We start from the raw sequence: 19,865 nt of genomic DNA, 5'->3' as shown, positions 1-19,865 counted from the left end.
CGGTAACACATGGGTATAAAACGGGGTGAAACACGAAAAAAGAATAAACAATTTTCTATTCACTCCTCCTCATTACGACATTAGAAAAAAAAAGTAGCATGCGTGATAGAGACGAAGGAAGGAGCTGAGCACGTCCTGCTGAGGACGGAGATTCAGGAAACTGACGCAGATGCGTCAAGCCAGCCAGTAAAAGAGCAATATCAGCGGAAACAAGCCCATCTATTCTCCGAAATAAAGGCGCCCAGTCTCTTGTTTCGTCACAGCAACGCGAATATAATCCAGTAATGCATCTTTGAGTTTGAAGAATTTAATGGCGACAAATAGCGAATGAGACCGACGTGTAAACCGCTGTTATTCTTGACAAAGTTTCTTCTCCCAAACAATTAATCCTCAAACATCGCAAACACGCGGACAAAGTCTCTCTTAACACTTTCCCGAGGCTAAAAACATAAAGCTGATATCACGCAGTAGCTTTATTTCAGTTGAATGTAAGTTTCGTTCGTTCACTGACGTTTAAAAGTGAATTGAAAGTTGCTTAAAAGGTGATTAAAAGCGTCTCGCGTGGTCGTTTATTCTGAAATTCCAACGGAAATTGGTATGTCCGCGCGCGTTAGCTTGATGCTATTCCGCTAACTTCTAGTGTGATCAGCCAACAAAACATAGGTCTGTTTTGTTTTCCTAGTAACGTTAGAAGATAAAATGTCGTGTCGGGTGCGATGATATAGTCAGTATTTTCCGTTTGAAATGATTTCCGTTTGTATTGAACGGAAACGCTAACTCCTCTCCTCTCCTCCTCCGCCTGCGTCCAATGAAGGCTGCTAGCTGTGATGTGACTGTGAAGAACTGCCGTCGAGGGAAGTTATAATTGACATTATCGCAGCTGAATGGCTACAATATCGGCCCGCCAGCATTCATTTAACGCCTGCATGGCCTTTTCCGCTGGACGTTTGAGCTCCGTGAGCAGGTGAAACCGCTATATTTTCTTGGCGGAAATAACCGAGGAGACCGCATCCACAGCACCGTAGTTCATCTCCGGAAAAAAAGGATGTCATTTTTCAATTTTCGGAAGATATTCAAGTTTGGGCCCGATAAAAAGAAGAAGCAGTATGAACATGTACACAGAGATGTAAATCCAGAGGACATATGGGACATTATTGGGGAGCTGGGAGATGGAGCTTTTGGCAAAGTGTACAAGGTAAGTTAATATGTTACGCTATATCCGCCCTCTAGTTTTCTAACCCATTTCTTAAGACACTCGCTTCCATTGTGTTGCATGTTGTTGCACAGAGGTCATGAGATGTAACGTGGACATGACAACAGCGATGGCACAGCTCGTGTCCAGGCCACAGTCTCTAGCCGAGGCCAGCAACTTGGATTTTCCTTGGCAAGTAACGCTGCGACAGTTCGCTGCTATTCTTGCACCGATTACTACAAATCTCGTCCCGTTTAGTGCGTGTAAAGAACATTGATCAGAGGGAGGCAGCCTAAACTTGCCAAGGAAGTGCGTCAGGGGCGTTTCTCATTTTTGGGGTTTAAAACGGGCCCTCTTGCCTACATAGGTTGCCAGGTTTTAAACAATATGTCACCCAGTTGCTCATGCCGTTGGTAAAACTATTGAAGGTGTGGTTCATTGCCACAAAAATAAGCAAATCATCGAAAATGTTGGAAAGTGCAATGTTAAAGTTGGCTCTCGGGTATCAGAGGACACACAACAGTTGGGAAAACAGTGCAGGTGTTCATAGAAGTCACTCCCCGTGCAAAAAGCTATAGGCTTTGTTTAGGAATTAGTTTGTTGAAACCATACACTGTTGCAGGTGCATGGGTGTGTATGCAAATGTATTGCTGTGGTCACAGCTCACATTCAATATCTTTTTGTAGTTTTACTAACACACAGGCTTTTATTTTTATGTTACCAGAACCACGAATAGGCTCTTTTAACATTTTTCTACTCATTTGAAAGACTGTAGTATGTGTGTTTTTGTTAGATATCCATGTAAAACCACCTGTGATCTCTGCTAACTTACTGTCCCAGGGTCACTTTTTCTTCCACTCTGAGAGCACACTTTGAATAGGTCATTGTTAAAAATTGTTGTCGCTCCGGCGGAGGTTGAATGCAATCTCTCTCTTCCATTATTTTCAGACCAGCTCTTTGGATGAGCTCTAAGAAAACATGTTAGGGGTACAGCACAATATATGGCCATCTTTGGAGTTGGGGAAATTTGTTTGCATTAACCTAAACACAAAGGTCCATGTTCTCATGTCTTGAATCATTTGTGTTGTTAACCCACGTTAAACAGTTTCCATCTGTGTGCACAACGTGCACAGTTCCTTCCTGTCTGGAACTCCTCTGATTGAATAATACCGTTAATGGCCTGTGTAAATCTTCATTTGCCTTCATTGGTTTCCCATTTGTTTGATCGTCTTGTTAGCTGGTTTGCTAACTCTGAGGGAAATCGGATGACCTTCTTGTTTTTCTCTGTTTAAGCCGTAAAGTAAACTAATATACAATACACCTGACATTGTACTCTGTTCCCACATGCAGAGATATGCAGAATAGATGCCTTCATGAGGTCACATTGCTATGAACTCGCACCACAATACATGCAGTCATTTCACATGGTTTTGATGGCTACATCCTTTAGGTGCGGTGGTAAAGTGTGAATCTTTTAAAAGTGAGGCAAGGAGAGGGAAAAGAGACCGAAGGCTCTATTGTACCTTTAAATAGTGAGGAAATGTGGCATTTTAAGGATCTAACACATACTACTCTGATAACTCTGTTTACACAGTGAGTCATTTCACATACCGGTGCTTGTAATATTGTGCTTGTGCTGTTCTATGAGGAATACGTGCTGTGTCCACGATGACTAAAGGCCACTGGATTTTCACCAACAGGCAAATCATGGCATCATGAAACTAACAGTTGTATGTATTAGGGATGGTCTGTGACAGGGACATCAGCCAGTACAAAGAGAAAGGGAGTGTGTCAGGTCAGTGTGTAAATATAGGATCTGACACAGCACTTAGTGTTAACACTCCCTCTTGTTTCTTTTTCCCCAACTCCATGACATTGTGTCTGTATCCATAAACATTAAGTCCACAACTAGCCCTTAGATAAACTTTACAGCTACTCATTTCATGATGTCTCTGTCATTTTAGTATCTTCACTCCACCCTAAGTTTGTTTGGGGGATTTGGTGGTGAGAGTATATGTGACAAATCGTAGGTAATTTAGTGAAATCTCCTCATACGTGACCCTGCTGTAGGTGTAACGAAGTTAGAGGAAAGAGAAGACGTGAAAGGGGGGAAAACAAGAGGAGGAAGTGAGCAAGTTTCACAAGATGAGCTTTTGATAGAGGAGGTAGGAAGATGATTGGTCGTTTTTAAAAATGTTTCGACTTAAAACGGATATTCTTACACCTTCAAACAATGTAAACAAGAGTTGCTGGTCTGTGGCCCCCTCAAGCAATGTCAGAAATATATTGTCCAACATATCCAGTTGATACAATCTCCATTTTATTTGTGTTTCTTTCAGGCCCAAAACAAGCAAAATGGGACTCTCGCAGCTGCTAAGGTTATTGACACAAAAACAGAAGATGAATTGGAGGACTACATGGTCGAGATTGACATTTTGGCCTCATGCGACCACCATCACATTGTCAAGCTGCTGGATGCCTTCTATTTTGAAGGCAAACTTTGGGTAAGTAAACCAGTGGCTGACTGAGACAAGTTTTTTTTTTCTCTCGCTCATGTATGGCGGTTTATTTCAAGGCAATGAGACAAAGAGGCAGGGGACCAGAAACGCATGGAGACTAACAAATTCATCACAAGCTTTAGTGTGTTAATAGTCCCCATTTTCACCTTAAACCCTGATTATAAATCATAAGAAGTGAAAGTGGTTCAGTAATGATGACAAAAACATAGAATTATCTGACCCCACTCCAACCTCTGTGTACTCATCCAGCTGTCTGGAGACATGGTCAGTAGATCTCATTGTGTGCACTAAGAGGCCCCAGAGCAATTAGGTCCAGGCAGGTGGTGTCATGTGACCACCCCTTGTGGACTGGCCACAACTGTAGGAAGATAATGGAGTGGTTTTGGTGGCTGGAGAAAGTGTCTGTGAATAATTCAGAGCTCCATGCAGGTCATACCTTTGCCCCCTGTCCTTAAGATGAATGAGTACCTGCCTCTGCTTTGCAGGCGTCAGGAGTTAATGTACGTTCTCTGCCCTTTTTTTTTCTGTAAAGGAAACTATTTAGCAAACAAAGCAAATATTTTGCTTGCAGCAATATTTGGATTGTGCACAGTTATCGGAATTAGCAAGAAGCTGTTGAGAGCTGCTATCCAGGACAGGAATAACCACTTTGTTGCTTCTCATTGTTTGAATCCTTAAATAGAGGACGGTGCTCAACCGTACCTTGTATTTTGTTTGTTTAAACAATCTAGTTGTCATTTATATAAATGCTAACCTACTTTACATCTCAATATCAGTTGTAGAAAATCTTATGTTCATTTAATGCACCCTGCCCTCGTGTAGTCGGCTCTATTTTTTTGGAAATAGGCGAATATGTGACCCTTGAAGTAAATTAATCTGATATCAGTAGGTCTGAGTGTCTTTACGGTGTTGTTCATACCACTGTCGTGTATTAGATTAACATATAATCACGGCATTTAGTTTAAGTGATAGATTATGCACACTTTTACCCTGCAGTTGGTAAAAAATGTGAGGGGACCACTAGCATACCTCTCAAAGTATTTCTCCTCATGTGTTCATTTGATACAAATACAGTGCATTTAAGTACTGTATGAGTTCATAAAGCAGTTGTTTCTCAGCCTTCCAGGAAATAAATAAAAATAAAAAAATACCTGGCTTTGTCTTCTTATTCTACTGTAATGCCAAAGGAAGAAATATTGTTTTCTTTAGAAAGTCTGCTGAAACAGCTGAGATTTGAGTCAAGTGTACATATACAGCATGCAAAAAAAACTATTTACTCTCTAAAAACATATCCCTTCCTGTAACGCTGCTGACCATCACAGCCCATCTTTAGTCTGCAGCAAGAACCAATGCCAATGTTTCAGTCTAACGACGGCTGAAATAAAGAACGGGAAACGTGTCTGTAAAGTATACTCAGTGGGGCTGTTTAGAGCCTGATTGATTGTCTCCCTGGAATGTCTCCAAAGTGCAATCATTATCATAGAAAGGGTCGTTTATGTCTTTTCAATAAAGGCCACGTTGTTTACCTACCTTGGATAACACAAGTTATTGCACAAAGAAAATAATGTGCTCTGGCAGTTAAAATGAGGCTTCATTTGCGTTGCCATTTTACATGTTGCCCTTGTTTATTTCTCAGATTCTGATCGAGTTCTGTGCCGGTGGTGCGGTGGACGCCATCATGCTGGGTAAGTCCCTCATTCGCTGAACAGAACAGGAAAAACAACATAAAGTTCAGGGTTTTTTTTTTTTCTTTTTTGCTCCATCCTTTAGTGCCAATTCTTTTTATTCCATCATAAAGCCTCCACTGTGGGATTTTTCTTTTTCCTTTTCCTCTGTTTGAGGGGCCATTCCAACTGTATAATTATTGTAGCTCGGGTTTCAAGGAGTGGTTAGGCCACTTCTGTGGCCTGTATTTTCTGTCTTGTTTTGGAAGCCTAAAGAAACACCTCTTATATGTAAATGAAGCCTAAAGAAACACCTCTTATATGTAAATAACCCTGACAAAAATACCACCTAATTCACTCTTGAATGTAGGTGCATTGCACTCTGTGCTCTGACTCAATGAGATTTGTAGAGTCGTGTATACTGGATGACGTAAGGGTGGAGTTTGTCCTGCAGTTGCTATTGGTTACCATTAAGAAATCACATTTGATGTTAATCTGTCCAGATGGCCATGTCTCAGTTTACTGTGTGCGTTATTATTAACAGAACTGGAGAGACCCCTGACTGAGCCCCAGATCCGGGTGGTGTGTAAGCAGACCTTGGAGGCACTGATTTACCTCCACGAGATCAAAGTCATCCACAGAGATTTGAAAGCTGGGAACATTCTCCTCTCCTTGGAAGGGGATGTAAAATTAGGTAAAACTCTTCTATTTTTTTTTTCTTTCAGTTCAGTCTCTTCACAACCAGACTGTGGACGCTGTTTGAGAAGTGTACAGCTTGGAGCTTATTTACCGCGAATCTGTATGAAGTTTAAAAATCATCGTTTGCTCTGTATGAAACATGTACCTTTAACTGCCACTTACCTTCCGGAGTCGATGATACAGTGAATTGGTTACATCATTATCCACGAGTAAAGTGTGCAGTAGCATCCATAGCTGCCGGCTCCCTGATGATTCATGTTCAGTAGGCAGAGGGTCACGATGGAGCCTGGCAAACAATAATTATCAAGAAATTCACCGGGGACATTGATGGATTTCTTTTCTCCCTCTAAGATGTAGATGCTTTAAGGCAGAAAAAAAGGTCAAAACACTTGGCTGAAATAGCTGCACAGCTTACAGATTTGCTGGTTTGTGATGGCCCTTGAGAATTTTTTGAAAGGAAAATAAATGAGGCTTTTCTGCTCACTTTTAAGGTTCACATTTAAAAGCTTAAAGTTGGCTCAGTAATTACTGTGTTGGTTGCTTGTGTTGTTTGTGTTGATTTCACTATTTAACTCGGAGCCGCCTTTAAGCTTAGCTGGATTAGGTGATGAAAAGAATCACTATTCATTTCTACTTTCAGCTGACTTTGGGGTGTCTGCTAAAAATACTACGACGATACAGCGGAGAGACTCTTTCATAGGAACTCCATATTGGTGAGTCACACAGCCTGAATATAAGAAGGTATTCCATCTGATAATTGTCTTGGCGCCTCCTGCAGCAGCACCGCAGGTGGGATAATGGAAAAGGTCTCATTCAGCTTTTTGAATGCACTTGGGTATCGGATGACTGAATACGAACTAAATAAGTCTTTAATTTTCATGATAACATTTTTACTTTTTTTTTTTTTTTTCAAATTATTTTTATTAAAAGGGATCTGAGGCCTTGAAAAAAGAGCTTTTATTCTAAATGCACATTCACTTGGGGCCCAGAAATCCACATTATGCAATTACACACCCGCTTACTGAGTGAATTTTGCAGGATGGCTCCTGAGGTGGTGATGTGCGAAACGTCCAAAGACCGTCCGTACGACTACAAGGCCGACATCTGGTCCCTCGGGGTAACCCTCATAGAGCTGGCACAGATTGAACCACCAAACCACGAGATGAATCCTATGAGAGTGCTACTGAAAATAGCCAAGTCCGAGCCACCCACTCTCATGCATCCCTCGCGCTGGTGAGATAGTGCGCCACTGATAACTTGAGAGGTTACAGACTGGAGATAAGGTTATGCGGAGTGTTTAATGTGGGGGAGCAGGATGAATTGTTAGTGTTTAACTGAGTGGCTGCAGGGGGAAGAAAGTCTTTATTTCGGGTCCAAAATCCCAGGCCCAGAGATGCCTTTTAATGTTTTATGGCTAACAAACGGATTTGTGAATTTTATTTTGAAAGGTCACCGGAATTCAACGATTTTTTGCGGAAGGCACTTGACAAGAATGTGGACAACAGGTGTAGCGCAGCACAGCTTCTACAGGTGAGCTGTCCCACTTTACTTACCCACTGGGGTCACAGTCCAAAGCCACCTGAGCATTCTTCATAGTAGTCAAGTGAAATAATGTCATTTATTTTGAGTATTTAACACTTTTGCCTATTGAGTTTTATTTATTTCAGAAAGATCAAGATTACTATTATATGCTGATGCGCTGTGTCCTCTTCTGTACATGTAGCATCCTTTTGTTACGTCGGTAACTGATAGCAAACCTCTCAGAGAGCTCATAGCTGAGGCCAAAGCTGAAGTCTACGAGGAGATTGAAGATGGCAAAGAAGAAGAGGATGAAGAGGAGCCCGACACACCTGTGGTGAGTAGTTTTATAGTTTGTATGTGTGTATCAAGCATCAGGTATCTAAACAGTTATATTTATATTTCCTGCCTATTTGAAGTTTCAGTGTGTCGCATTTAGTAGTGATATTAATAAGAATGCCCTCATTTGTGTAGAACCACGTTTAAAAAGAATACCTTAGAATGAGCCATTATTTATATCTGCAGAAGGTGTAAGTCCACACTCTTGTCACTGTAGGCCTGAAACAGACCAGATGCTGGCCATAGTGAGGGCCTTTTCCATTGTTCTTGTTGTTAGCTGCTTTGCTGCTCAACATAGTTAAATCATAGACACTACTTCATTTAAGGGAATAGCTGGGGATGTTTTTTGTTTTTTTTTAAAGATCATTGTTGTGAACTTTTCTATCACTTTCTGTTTTCATAACTGTTGGTTCAGGCGGCTCCGGGGCACAAGCGTGCACCATCAGATGTCAGTGTGGCCAGCTCAGAGGATGACAAAGTCCCACCAACGCCCTCCACACTCGAATCTGTTTCAGAAAAGACGGAAGCCGAGCCTGCTGAGGACCGGATCAGTGATAAGCTGTCTGATGAGGGACTTGGAACAAGCGAAGTCGATAAGACTGAGGAGGAGAAACTCAATGAGGTGTCTGATGCCAGTAATGAGGGCCCGGCTTCTGGACTAATTGAGACTAGTAAGGACTTTACCTCAGGAGATTTTACCCAGTCTAAACCAGAAGGAGATGAAGCAGAAAATGCTCCTGGTGAGTCTGTAGTATCGGAGCCAGCCGAACCTTTAGATACAGGCGAATCCCAAGAACTTGTCACAGGTCACACAGAAAAGGAGGAACAGGAAATACAGGAAAAGGAAACGGGAGATGAAGTTACCCAAGTGATAGAAGAACAAAAAGAGCCAGAGGAGGTGAAGCAAGATGAAGAAGTATATGCAGAAGAATCTGTGATATCACAAGAAAAAGAAGAAGATACACCAGCAACCATAGAGCCTCCATCAAAAGAAGTTCCACAGGTAGAGGAAGAGAGCAAAGAACCAGATGAGGAGATGTCCCAACACAAAGGGACAGAGGACAGATCAGAAGATATGGCAAATGGCATAGATGAAAACATGGATGCAGAGAAATTAGAATCAACTGTGATGGACACAAATGGAGATACAGACACAAAGTCAAGCATGGATGAGTCCTCTGCTGGGGTTCTACTAGAAAACCTGACCATAGAAAGTCAGTCAGAGGAAAAGCCAAAGGATGAAGCATCTGAAGAGCCAGAGCAGCCTCAGCAAGAGAATCGGTCCATAGAAGAGGTTGAACTGCAAGAACAAACACCAGCCGAATCCAATGGAGTCAGCGATGAAGTCAAAGACACACCTGAGGTTTTAGAACAAATGGCTGCATCTAATGATGTCCCTGTGAAGGAAGATCAGGAGAAAGCAGCTCATACGGATGAGAGCATCTCCCAAGACGCCTTCTCTGTCCAAGAGAGTGAAACAGATTCCGAAACGAAGACGGAGCACGGAAGCCCTGCTGTGATCAAGTCCGACGCGGAGAAGGATTCTGACTCTGGGAGCAGCTCCGCTGCCGATAGCAACAGCCTTGACCTCAATCTGTCCATCTCCAGCTTCCTGTCCAAAAGCAAAGACGGGGGCTCTGTGTCTGTGCAGGTAAACCAGTCTGTTCCAAGATTGCATCTTCTGTTATTGAATAAAGAGCACCACTATCATGCTCTCGCTCTCTAAAACATCCGTATTATTTTGGCAGGAGTCAAAAGTTCAGAAGAAGACTATGAAGAAGACTCGCAAGTTCATGGTTGACGGCGTGGAGGTCAGTGTGACGACGTCAAAGATAGTGACTGACAACGAAATCAAGAATGAGGAGATGAGGTTTCTGAGGTACGTCTGTGTCCAATCTGCTTGACACACTCTTTGTCTAAATATGGGATGTGACCCATTTAACATGCTTGCCTTAAATAGTTCATGTTCAATTCACATCTCCCACTGCCTTTTACAAATGCCAGATGGGTTATCTGCCATGATTAATGCTGCATTATGCCTGTCATCTTCCATGTTGCCTTTTAAAGACATGAGACCAGCTGCCCTGGCTCTTTATGCTCGTGTTGTTTCGAATACTTTTTGGTTCACGACATTTAGTTAAAGAAATAGATGGGAGACTAGAATATTCAATGCAGGAAAAGACTTCTCTTCAATAGAATATGAATGAGACGCTAATATGAGAATGAATCATTTTTTTTCCTGTATTAGAGGGGGAGAAAATCCTATCATTTCTGTATGAAGTGTTGCATTTTGGATTAGTAAATACGGTGGTACCTTGACAACGCTGTCGATGTGGTTTCTTTAGGCGGCAGGAGTTGAGGGAGCTGCGCCTACTTCAAAAAGAAGAGCAAAGGGCCCAGCAGCAGCTGAGCAACAAGCTGCAGCAGCAGAGAGAGCAGATCTACCGGCGCTTTGAACAGGAAACTACTGTGAGTCATTTTGTACCACCCAGTGGTGTGATGGGTGTACATTGTTTTTTTTTTGTTTGTTTTTTTTTGATAACTCCTTGAAAATGAGCTCCCTCAGCTCTAAGCCTATCTGAATCTAATCAAGGACATTTAACGAGAAAAACAAATCTCTTTAATTCTCTAATACTGTCTATGGGTTGAAGAAAAGCATATTTTAGTATCTTTTTGATCCTAAGATACTAAACACCTGCAGCCACCTTGTGTCTCTCGATTTATTTTTATTTATTTATTTTTTTACAGGCCAAGAAGCGTCAATATGACCAAGAAGTGGAGAATCTTGAGAAGAAGCAGAAGCAGACCATTGAGCGACTGGAACAGGATCACACCAGCCGACTCCGAGACGAAGCCAAACGCATCAAAGCCGACCAAGACAAGGAGCTCTCCAAGTTCCAGAACATGCTGAAGAACAGGAAGAAAGAGGTATGGTGTATGGTGCATGACTGTTTCTGAATGGACGTGCCCTCAGTTGTCCGATTGACCGTGTCTTTGGGAGCATCTGCATGTTGTTTACAAGCTGTTGAACCGTGCATGTGTTCAACAGCTTACTTCCTTTCTTCTGCTAAACTGAATCCATCTACTTCTGCGCCCTGCTGCTCTGCCTTGTACCGTGCAAATGAGGGCAACAAATAGGCTGTATTATCTTTCTCCTCAATTCTGTTAGCTATATGTTGTCGTATCAATCATTCATCTGCCCTAAGGCCTCTGCTTCCCTCCAAAGAACTGTTTTGCTGCCAGAATCTATTTGTTATTTTAGAGAACTATTTAATAAAAGTTCAAGCTTTGGCTGAGCAAACTCTAACATTCTTGCTCTGTCTTTATAAGCCTTCTTTAGCCTTTTCTCTGCTCCTTGGCCACTTTTAAAAGCTTTGCTTGGGGGCTTTAGGTATGCTTCTAACTGTTAAAGTGTTCTGTATGCAGCTGTTTTTAAAGGCAGTTGACCTGATTGGCTTTTGTGGTGCATAGTGAGTGCTTGGTGGTTGTTGTGGTGATTTCTGAGCCAGTTATTTATCTTATAGTATTGTACAAAAAAACAGCTTTGTATTGTAGAGTTTACTTTAAGCCTCAGCTATGCATTTTGTTGCTCTAAAGATACAAAAATAAGCAATTTACCTAGTGATGATTATGTGTCTTTTTTTTTTTTTTTTTTGTCTGTAAACTGATATATTCACTGTTGAAAATGTATTCAAACTGTGTGTTGAACTAACCGTGTCTCTTGTATGAGTGTGTGAGGTGGCTTTGGTCATGGGATGGCCCACTTTGTATGATCTCTCTGAGAGGTGTTGGTGTGGGAGGAGGTCTTTGGGTCAAATAATACAGGCCTTGCATCAGAGTAACTGAAATGGAAATGTGTCTGAGGAAGTAGTGCAACAATTAGATGATGAAAGGAAATAAACAAACGGATGTTTTCAATGTTTTGAATATATAACATTTTTTCTTCTTTTAAACAGTTAAGATCAAGTGCCGAATCAGTTAATGGAGAAAAATAATCAAATGAATCCTTAATGAAAGTAAATTAGCTTAAGTCCTTGATAAGTCGAGAAGTCTATTTATTTTTGTTTACCTGCTTTAAGTCGATGTGTATTTAAAATAAAAACTCAGATGCTTCTGCAATCTCCAGGTCAGCCAAACCATTCCAACTCAGTTACTCTGCTTTTTTTTAAATTTTTCTTTCTTTTTTTTTTTTTTTAATTCATCTTAAAAGTCCAAATAATCATGTTCTTGGCTGTGGGACCTAATTGAATCTAAAGCAGTGAAGGTGAAGCTGCTTTTGAGACTAACATTTTCTGCCATGCACCGATCGAATCCCTCTTTTAACACGGATCTAACTCGTGCAGGTGGAGCTGACGGCTTCAACGTGCTCCGAAAAAATGTAAACTTTTTTGAAGGAACGTAGAAAAGCGGGCCCTGGAAATAGAGCATGCTGACATTAAGTCCGTCGGTGGCTGGTTGTCTCTTTCCTCTCAGTGGGTCTTGCATGTCTCCCACTGTTGTTGGATGGCTTTGTTAGGTTTTTCAGAAAATACAGCACCAACCGGTCTCTGCATACTCACACACTATAGGTCAAACAGGAAGTTGGACAGTCACCCAAACACATGCGAAAAGAGCTCATGAAACGTTTAAAGGAGGACCTGTCGCTCCTTGAGTCTGCAGAGGTAAAGTGTTACCTTTTCTTTCTGTGAAAGTCCAAGGTGGGACTTTCTCTGTCCCTTTCTCTCTTTTCCCTCTGCCTTCGACCTGCTTCAAATGAACACAAAAACACAGTGAACATCTGTGCCTATAACTGCCCCCGATGTGCTCCCTTCCGAGTTGTATTCACTTGGTCAGTTATCCTAGATTTTCAATTGGTTGTGGGGAAAGATGCACCGCACTGAGCTGAATGGCTTTATGGCCATATTGGATTCACAGAATAGTGTCATTATTAGATAGCTGGTGGTGTATTCATGAGATTCAGTTAAAAGAATTGTTCATTTCTTCAGGTTTATCCATGGAAATACAAGGCTTTGGCCAACTCCTGAACACGCTAAGCCAGCCGGAAGTATAAACAGTAGAAGAAGCTCGATCAGACTGCCATGGCGCCGGCAGACCCCAGTAGATGTAGATGTTGACCAGCATATACTAACTCTAACAGGGTAGATTCATTCTTTAAGTCAATATTTTAAGCACAGGTGGAACAAATTGAATGTCTGCAACTTTCCTCAGATTCGAATATTTGCAGTTTATCCAAGTCCTCCATGAGAATAAAAAAAAAAAAAACAACTTCAAGTTTAAACGTGATCATTACCCAATATATGACATCATTTTAGAAGCATTGTGAAGACTTGACAATTTAGGAGTAAATAACCCCACCACCCTAACCCTAAGTCTTGAATACAACTACAATTCTCATCTTTGACTTTCTTACTGTTGCTCACTTTATGTCATTGTACACCTGTGAGAGGAAGTCACCCAGTGTAGGCTGCGTTGGAGATGGTGACTCATCAGTGTCTGCTCTCAGTCTCGCAGATAACTCGGAGCACACTATAATGTTATCGAGTTATTCCAGACATAACTTTTGTCTCCACAGGAGACGTCCGTACTTGGAGTCCTCCACCGAGCTTTTTCCTCTTGTACCTCTTTTCTATGAATAAGACATAAACCATGTAAACAAATCTGTTGCTCTCTTAACACTCTGAGCCAGTAGCATGGGGGGGGGGGGGGGGGGAATGCTCTTTTACATGCTGGATTCAAGTGAAATGTTCAAACTATGAGCTGCTTTCAAGCATGTCTTGACGATCTGAGTATTAATAACTAATTTGATGGCTTTGCCCCTAACATTCAGCCAGATCTGCGCTGTGCGCCCTAAACTCACTGACATTCCCAAAGAGGAAAGCCCATTTGTTTGATAACTGAGGGAGAATAAGGTGTGAGTGCTGGTGTTGTTTGTTTTTGTGGGTGTGTGAGAGATCCTCAGCCTGCTGAGTGCTGTCTGTCCCTGATCAGGGCGAGTGTGCTCTCCTCCGCAGGCAGTGGCCCAGGTTATGATACAGTCTTTTCAGTTATCCTCATGCGCACTCTTCAACGCTCAGATGCAGGATGTAAGTGCCCCCTCCCCCTCCTCCTCCACTCACCCCGTTTCTCTTCGTCTCTGGCCCATACTTAAATGTGTGTTAAGTTAAGTGACAGGTTCGTTTGTAGTGGTTCACTTCTACTTTAAGAACTGCACATGTAAGCATGGGCAGCGTTGGGCCTTTTTTTTTTTTTTTTTTTTTGTATCACTTTGAGTGTTCTCATTGTATTTGTGGAGTTGTCCTTTCCTCCTCTCCTGCTCAGTATTTTTCCTCCATCTGCTCTGTGTATTTTCTATGGTATAAATCTTGTCTGCATAAAACTAAGATTGAGTCTGGGATGTTCTGTTGTGGTGAAGCTGTTGATTCACCTCTGTCCAGATCCATGTTTGTACCTAAGGTCCAGTTTCATACAGACTGCCTTATAACAATGGCTGAATGTCACTTGTATTGTCCACATATGGTGTCGCACTTTAAACCATCTTCATTTGGATTCTGCAGTGAGACAGAAAATGTAAATTAGACTGGTTGTATTGGAGATTCAGCTGTAATACAACACAGATTATACGTGCATAGAGAAGAGCGAACAAGCAAATGATGGTAAGTGCTGGCAGTAGGAAGAATTAGTACATAAAAATGATACTATCCTAATTATTAGAAGACTGAGATGTGAATTTAGCGCCATATAATCCAGCCTTGCTGAGTAATTATAAGATCAGTTATTCTTCTAATTGTTATTCTCGACTTATTTCCATCCCACTTTGCGATCAGAGACGGTGGATGTTTGAATTAAGTTTAAAAATTGTAACACCCACGGTAATTAGTCATGCACGATGCAGGCTGGGCTTCGAACAACGTGAATGTTTACGTAGATTACTGTCCTAAATAACAGTGACTATGAATCTTCATCGAACCTTTCCTTCTTTCTTCACTTCCATTGTGGATCCTTGTCCTTCATGATCTCAGAGTGTCTCCTCTTCTGAGCCCAGTCAGTGGCGTGACACCTAGTGCTCTGTGTCGTACTGAGTTTGAAGTGGATGACTAAATGACATCGTTTCACCTCAGGCACTTTTGATATGCGTTTGTGCGTTGACATTTTATCGTGCTTTTCGTTGTTGGCTCTTTGCTGTCCCTCTTCAAAATGTGTAACGTTTCACCAGGCCGCTCCTCACTCTGCTCCTCTTCTCTCCGGCTCCTCAGGAGCAGGAGTTCCTACAGAAGCAGCAGCAAGAGCTGGACGGAGCTCTAAAGAAAATCATCCAGCAGCATAAACTGGAGATAGCCACCATTGAGAGAGACTGCCTCAACCACAAACAGCAGCTAATGAGAGGTAGGAGATGGAGAGAACTCCTGGGAAAAATTAAATCTAGGCCACGGCTTTTATTAGCTGATATGGTATAAAACAATTTTATAGACATGCAATTCATCACAGGGGATATAATATAGTTTTGTCTTTTTATTTGCGGGTATCCTTGAATACGAAAGCTGGCAAAAAGCAAAACAAGGTGATGTCTTTACATCACAGCTGAAGGCATTTCGTCTTTTGTCAGTCTTTGTTTCTGGGGGGGGGACAGTTTCCTTTCACTCTTGATTCTCTGTAAGTAGGGGAAGTGTTTGTCAGGGGTGACTCTGACCTTCAACCTGAGAATACAGTCGTTCTGATTCAGTGGACACGTTACAGCCTGTCCAACTTGCTCTCAGTGTTTTTGTTTTCATCCCTACATGGCTCACCAGCTAACATACGTGTACATGTCTGCTAACCAACACATCTATGTTTTTGTGTGCCTTCACATGTATTTTGCAGCTCGAGAGGCAGCCATGTGGGAGTTGGAGGAGCGCCACCTGCAGGAGAAGCACCAGCTGCTGAAGCAGCAGCTGAAAGACCAGTACTTCATGCAGAGGCACCAACTGCTGAAGAGACACGATAAAGTAAGGCTTACCAAAGATATTTGCATGGCGTAATTTCAATAACCCACGCTAAACGCAAAGCTCCTGTGTGTTTTATAGGAGATGGAGCAGATGCAGCGCTACAATCAGCGTTTGATAGAGGAGCTGAAGAACAAACAGACTCAAGAGAGGGTTCGCCTGCCCAAGATCCAGCGCAGCGATGCCAAGACTCGCATGGCCATGTTCAAGAAGAGCCTCCGCATCACCGCCACTGCAGCTGTCACCCCAGAGCAGGAGCGAGAACGAATAAAACAGGTGCACACACTGTGGGCTAACGTTCTTTTATCATTTAGTCTCGTCAGTTAAAGGAGAAGTGACTGAACATGTATCACATTTGCTTAGCAACTCTGTCACATTGGCTTACGGTCACCCCTACTGTTGGATCTTCCCACTGCAAATAGTTCTTTTAATTAATCCAGTCTGTCTGGATCTCAGGCCAGTAACTTTCCAGTCACCGTTTTACAAGCTTCGTTGGTTTCATCAACCTCAAAAGGTTATTTCAGTTTAGTTTTCTTCAGAGAGGACTTATTAAACATTATAAAAAAGCAGCAAGAAGTGTTCTACAATACTTTGCAGTCATAAAACAGATGTGTGACACAGAGATACTGAAAAGTGTGAGCATGTTGTATAGACAGGCAGCATGCTGTTTGAAGTATCTCAGTATGTCTTCTGCTTAGCACTTCTTGTGGCATGATCAGACCACCTATCAAAATACAGCTCTTTTGTGAAAACAAGAAATCACTTCAGGACTTTGTTTGCTGTCGTATTGCGCAGGAACTGCTGTCACAGCTGTTTGTTGTGTTTTGTCTGTGTGGTCCAGTTTGCTGCACAGGAGGAAAAGAGGCAGAAGAACGAGCGACTCCATCAACACCAGAAACATGAGAACCAGATGAGAGACCTGCAGCTGCACTGTGACTCAAACATCAGGGAGCTGCAGCAGCTGCAGGTGGGGCTGAAACACTGCATAATTTAACCTTATTCGCTCTTGTACTCTTTCGTATCAATGTTCCATGGTAAGTGTTGAATTAGGAGATGATAAGGTGTCATTATTTGACAGCAGAGGATTTCTTATGAGGCAACAAGTGCATAATATCGCTCCAACTACAGCAGCCTCAGTGGCCGATTGATCAAAGCTTTTTTTACCGGTACTAATACGTTTTACGGAGCTCACTCGGTAATGTTTAGTTGGAATTATATGAAGTTTGTTTTCAGAAAATGCCATTTCATCTTTGAGGTTGGCTGATGCTGATCTCTATGTAACTATTGAGTTACAATAAGTTATGCCGTGACATCATCCATTTTGACACCAGGCATAAAAAAAAGAACGATACTATACATTACTGAGTAAATGCAGCACGCTGTCTGAAGCGTGTAACGTTCAAACTAAGCTGATGTAAACATGGCAGAACATCGTGCTGCTCGTCTTGCTTCTTGTTGTTGTTTTAATTAAGTCTAGCTGATGTTGCAGATGTTAATACTCTGCCACAGTGCTCCTCTTACATCGGCTGACCTTAGAGCAGTACACACTCACAAGCTGTCCGTGCTAGCTCAGTAGCATTTTCAGCCTCGTTGAGCCTGACATTAAGCTTCATTTACAGCACGTCTCAGTGTTTCAGTATGACCTGAGGATTGCTGCTGCTCTCGCTAACGGGAGCTAAAGTTGGTAGCGGATGATCCGAAATGGATGCAACACACCCAGTTATCTAGATGATAAAGAGAAGGGAGTGACCCTTAGAAGCTCGCCAGAAGAAAATAGGAAGAAAATGAAAGACGTCACGGAAATGTCGAAATTATGAGAAGCAAACATTTTTTTTTTGGTTTGTATGTCACAGTGCATGATTCATGAATCCCGATGGCGCTGTTTACCGCCGTTTTCTTTCAGAACGAGAAATGCCACCTTTTAATCGAGCATGAGACCCAGAAGCTGAAGGAGCTGGATGAGGAACACAGCCAGGAGATAAAGGAGTGGAGAGAGAAGCTCAGACCCAGGAAGAAGGTTTTTTTTTTTTTTTTTTCTGTCCCTTTCCCTTTTGACTGTGATAAGTACTTTTCTTTACAAATTGTTTTCAACATAATCTGAACTTTGTGGTCACCCTGAAGCGTGTGGCTCAGTTGTTTGTATCTTCTGCCCCCTGCAGGCGTTAGAGGAGGAGTTCACGCGGAAGCTCCAGGAGCAGGAGGTCTTCTTCAAGATGAGCGGTGAATCTGAATGCCTTAACCCCACCACCCAGAGCAGAGTATCCAAATTTTACCCCATCCCAAATCTGCACAACTCTGGTTTATAGCCTGGTGTGTGTGTGTGTGTGTGTGCGTTTGTGTGTGCGTGCTACAAAATGGACTCCTGTCAAACATGTCTGTGTACACCGACTCCATCTGGTGGAGTCACATTATCTTTTTCTTTTCAGTGTTACTGCTAAACATGAAAATGTCTGCTTTGCTTTGATTCCACCATCAGTGAGACTGATGTGCCTACACACCGGTAACTCAATGAATCGAGTCTGATGTAATTTGCACTTTTTTTTGAGCATCTTCAGAGTTCAAAAGTCTGCAGTTGGTGGCTGAGGTCGGTCATGCTTGCCTGATTATTGTTAGCACAGCCTTTTACCGTGTAAATGATCTCCAGTGCCTCATACGTTCCTTTTTTGTTCAGCATTTAAGGCTCTTTCCTGTGGTTTTTGAGCAGCTTGCAGTACACACGGAGCCCCACCCCCGGACTGTTTTGCACGCAAATAACAGGTTGTGATTTCTGCTCATAATCACAAGATATTCAGAGATTTTGTTTTGTTTTTGTTTCATTTTACATAAGCTGGTGATTAAGTCGTCACTGAGAATCAGTTTGACTGCATGTGAAGTAGGTCTTACAGAAGAGTCAAAAGAAAACAGACCGTTGTTGTCAGACTGTGTCGTCCTCTGTGCGCCGTGTCTTATGTCGTCATGGGAGTCAAAAACAGCATCGTAGGGCTGTGCGCTCAAATGAAATAGAATATACTATGTAGTGTGCTCCGTACATATGAAGTTTAATCAAATACTGTGCTTACCAAGAGTTTTACCATCTTTAGCGACAGATGAACAATAATATATGTATTTATTTAGCACATAATGTCATTTCAATGCTGTAACCCCACCCCCACCTGTTCAGATAAACACAGGTGACTTGTTACATTTTGGAGAATCGTTCCAGTGCTTAAAACAAATCCCTTTGCTTCATGAATAACTTTGTGTGGCACTCTTGCGGACAGAATGACTCCTTTTTGTAAAGCATGACTTCTACAGGAATGTAAAGCTTGTTGATTTGCACTGTTTTTGCCACAAGAGCTAAAGAGAAGAATATGCAGTATTGAACCACGGAGAACGAAAACTCATGGAGCCGTTTCAGCATTTTGGCCTGCTTTAGTTTGCTTTTTTTTTTTCCCACAAATGATTCGAACATTTTCAATGAAGCCCTTACTATTTCACAAGCGCACCTGGCTTTCAAGCCTTTATCCCTCTCATATGCTGTGATTGCTCGTCTTGGGAAGCTCGAGTTCTTGTTGTATACATTTCAGTGTCTTAGGAGGGGGAAGCCTTCAGCTGTATTTCACAACGTTGGTTCATTTTGCCACCGATTGTCACCAGAGCAAGTTGTAGTTTCTGTATGTGGCCATTAACATCGACAAGAGTTTTGTCATGAATGCTGGATTTTTTTATTAGAGCTCTCGGCAACCTCCTCGTGTGAACACACCGTCTGATTAATGCATTTTTTTTTTTTTTTTTTCAACATGTCATCCTACCATCATGAACAATCTTGTTATATGCATTTTTGATGTCAGGTCAAATGTATTTAATGCATCTTTATAAACTGATTTTTTTTTTTTTTTTTTTTTCTTGTAAATAAAATATTGACTGTTCGTTCGACGTCTTGTGTGACGCTGTTCTGAGATCAAATTAGTCATGA

General features: G+C 42.0%; 1 protein-coding gene across 3 annotated transcripts; it reads left to right on the top strand.

The window, feature by feature from the left end:
* Positions 1–605: 605 nt before the first annotated feature.
* On the top strand, positions 606–19,825 carry slka (STE20-like kinase a). 3 transcript variants are annotated; one of them, XM_075478414.1, is made up of 19 exons: positions 606–1,195; positions 3,532–3,696; positions 5,348–5,396; positions 5,920–6,069; positions 6,715–6,787; positions 7,113–7,307; positions 7,523–7,604; positions 7,798–7,929; positions 8,347–9,582; positions 9,680–9,810; positions 10,277–10,400; positions 10,680–10,859; positions 13,943–14,014; positions 15,185–15,314; positions 15,789–15,913; positions 15,992–16,186; positions 16,752–16,877; positions 17,814–17,927; positions 18,070–19,825. In XM_075478414.1, the coding sequence occupies exons 1-19, from the start codon at positions 1,046–1,048 to the stop codon at positions 18,214–18,216; spliced, it is 3,576 nt and encodes a 1,191-aa protein (XP_075334529.1). In that variant the 5' UTR covers positions 606–1,045; the 3' UTR covers positions 18,217–19,825. The 3 variants fall into 3 exon arrangements, with proteins under 3 accessions (XP_075334529.1, XP_075334528.1, XP_075334530.1); XM_075478413.1 differs by lacking the exon at positions 13,943–14,014 and adding an exon at positions 12,500–12,592; XM_075478415.1 differs by lacking the exon at positions 13,943–14,014.
* Positions 19,826–19,865: the final 40 nt, after the last annotated feature.

The sequence above is a fragment of the Odontesthes bonariensis genome, chromosome 2 (genome assembly GCF_027942865.1).
Source record: "Odontesthes bonariensis isolate fOdoBon6 chromosome 2, fOdoBon6.hap1, whole genome shotgun sequence".
Taxonomy (NCBI): domain Eukaryota; kingdom Metazoa; phylum Chordata; class Actinopteri; order Atheriniformes; family Atherinopsidae; genus Odontesthes; species Odontesthes bonariensis.
The sequence above is the reverse complement of the archived record's forward strand: the minus strand, read 5'-3'. Positions and strand labels throughout refer to the sequence as shown.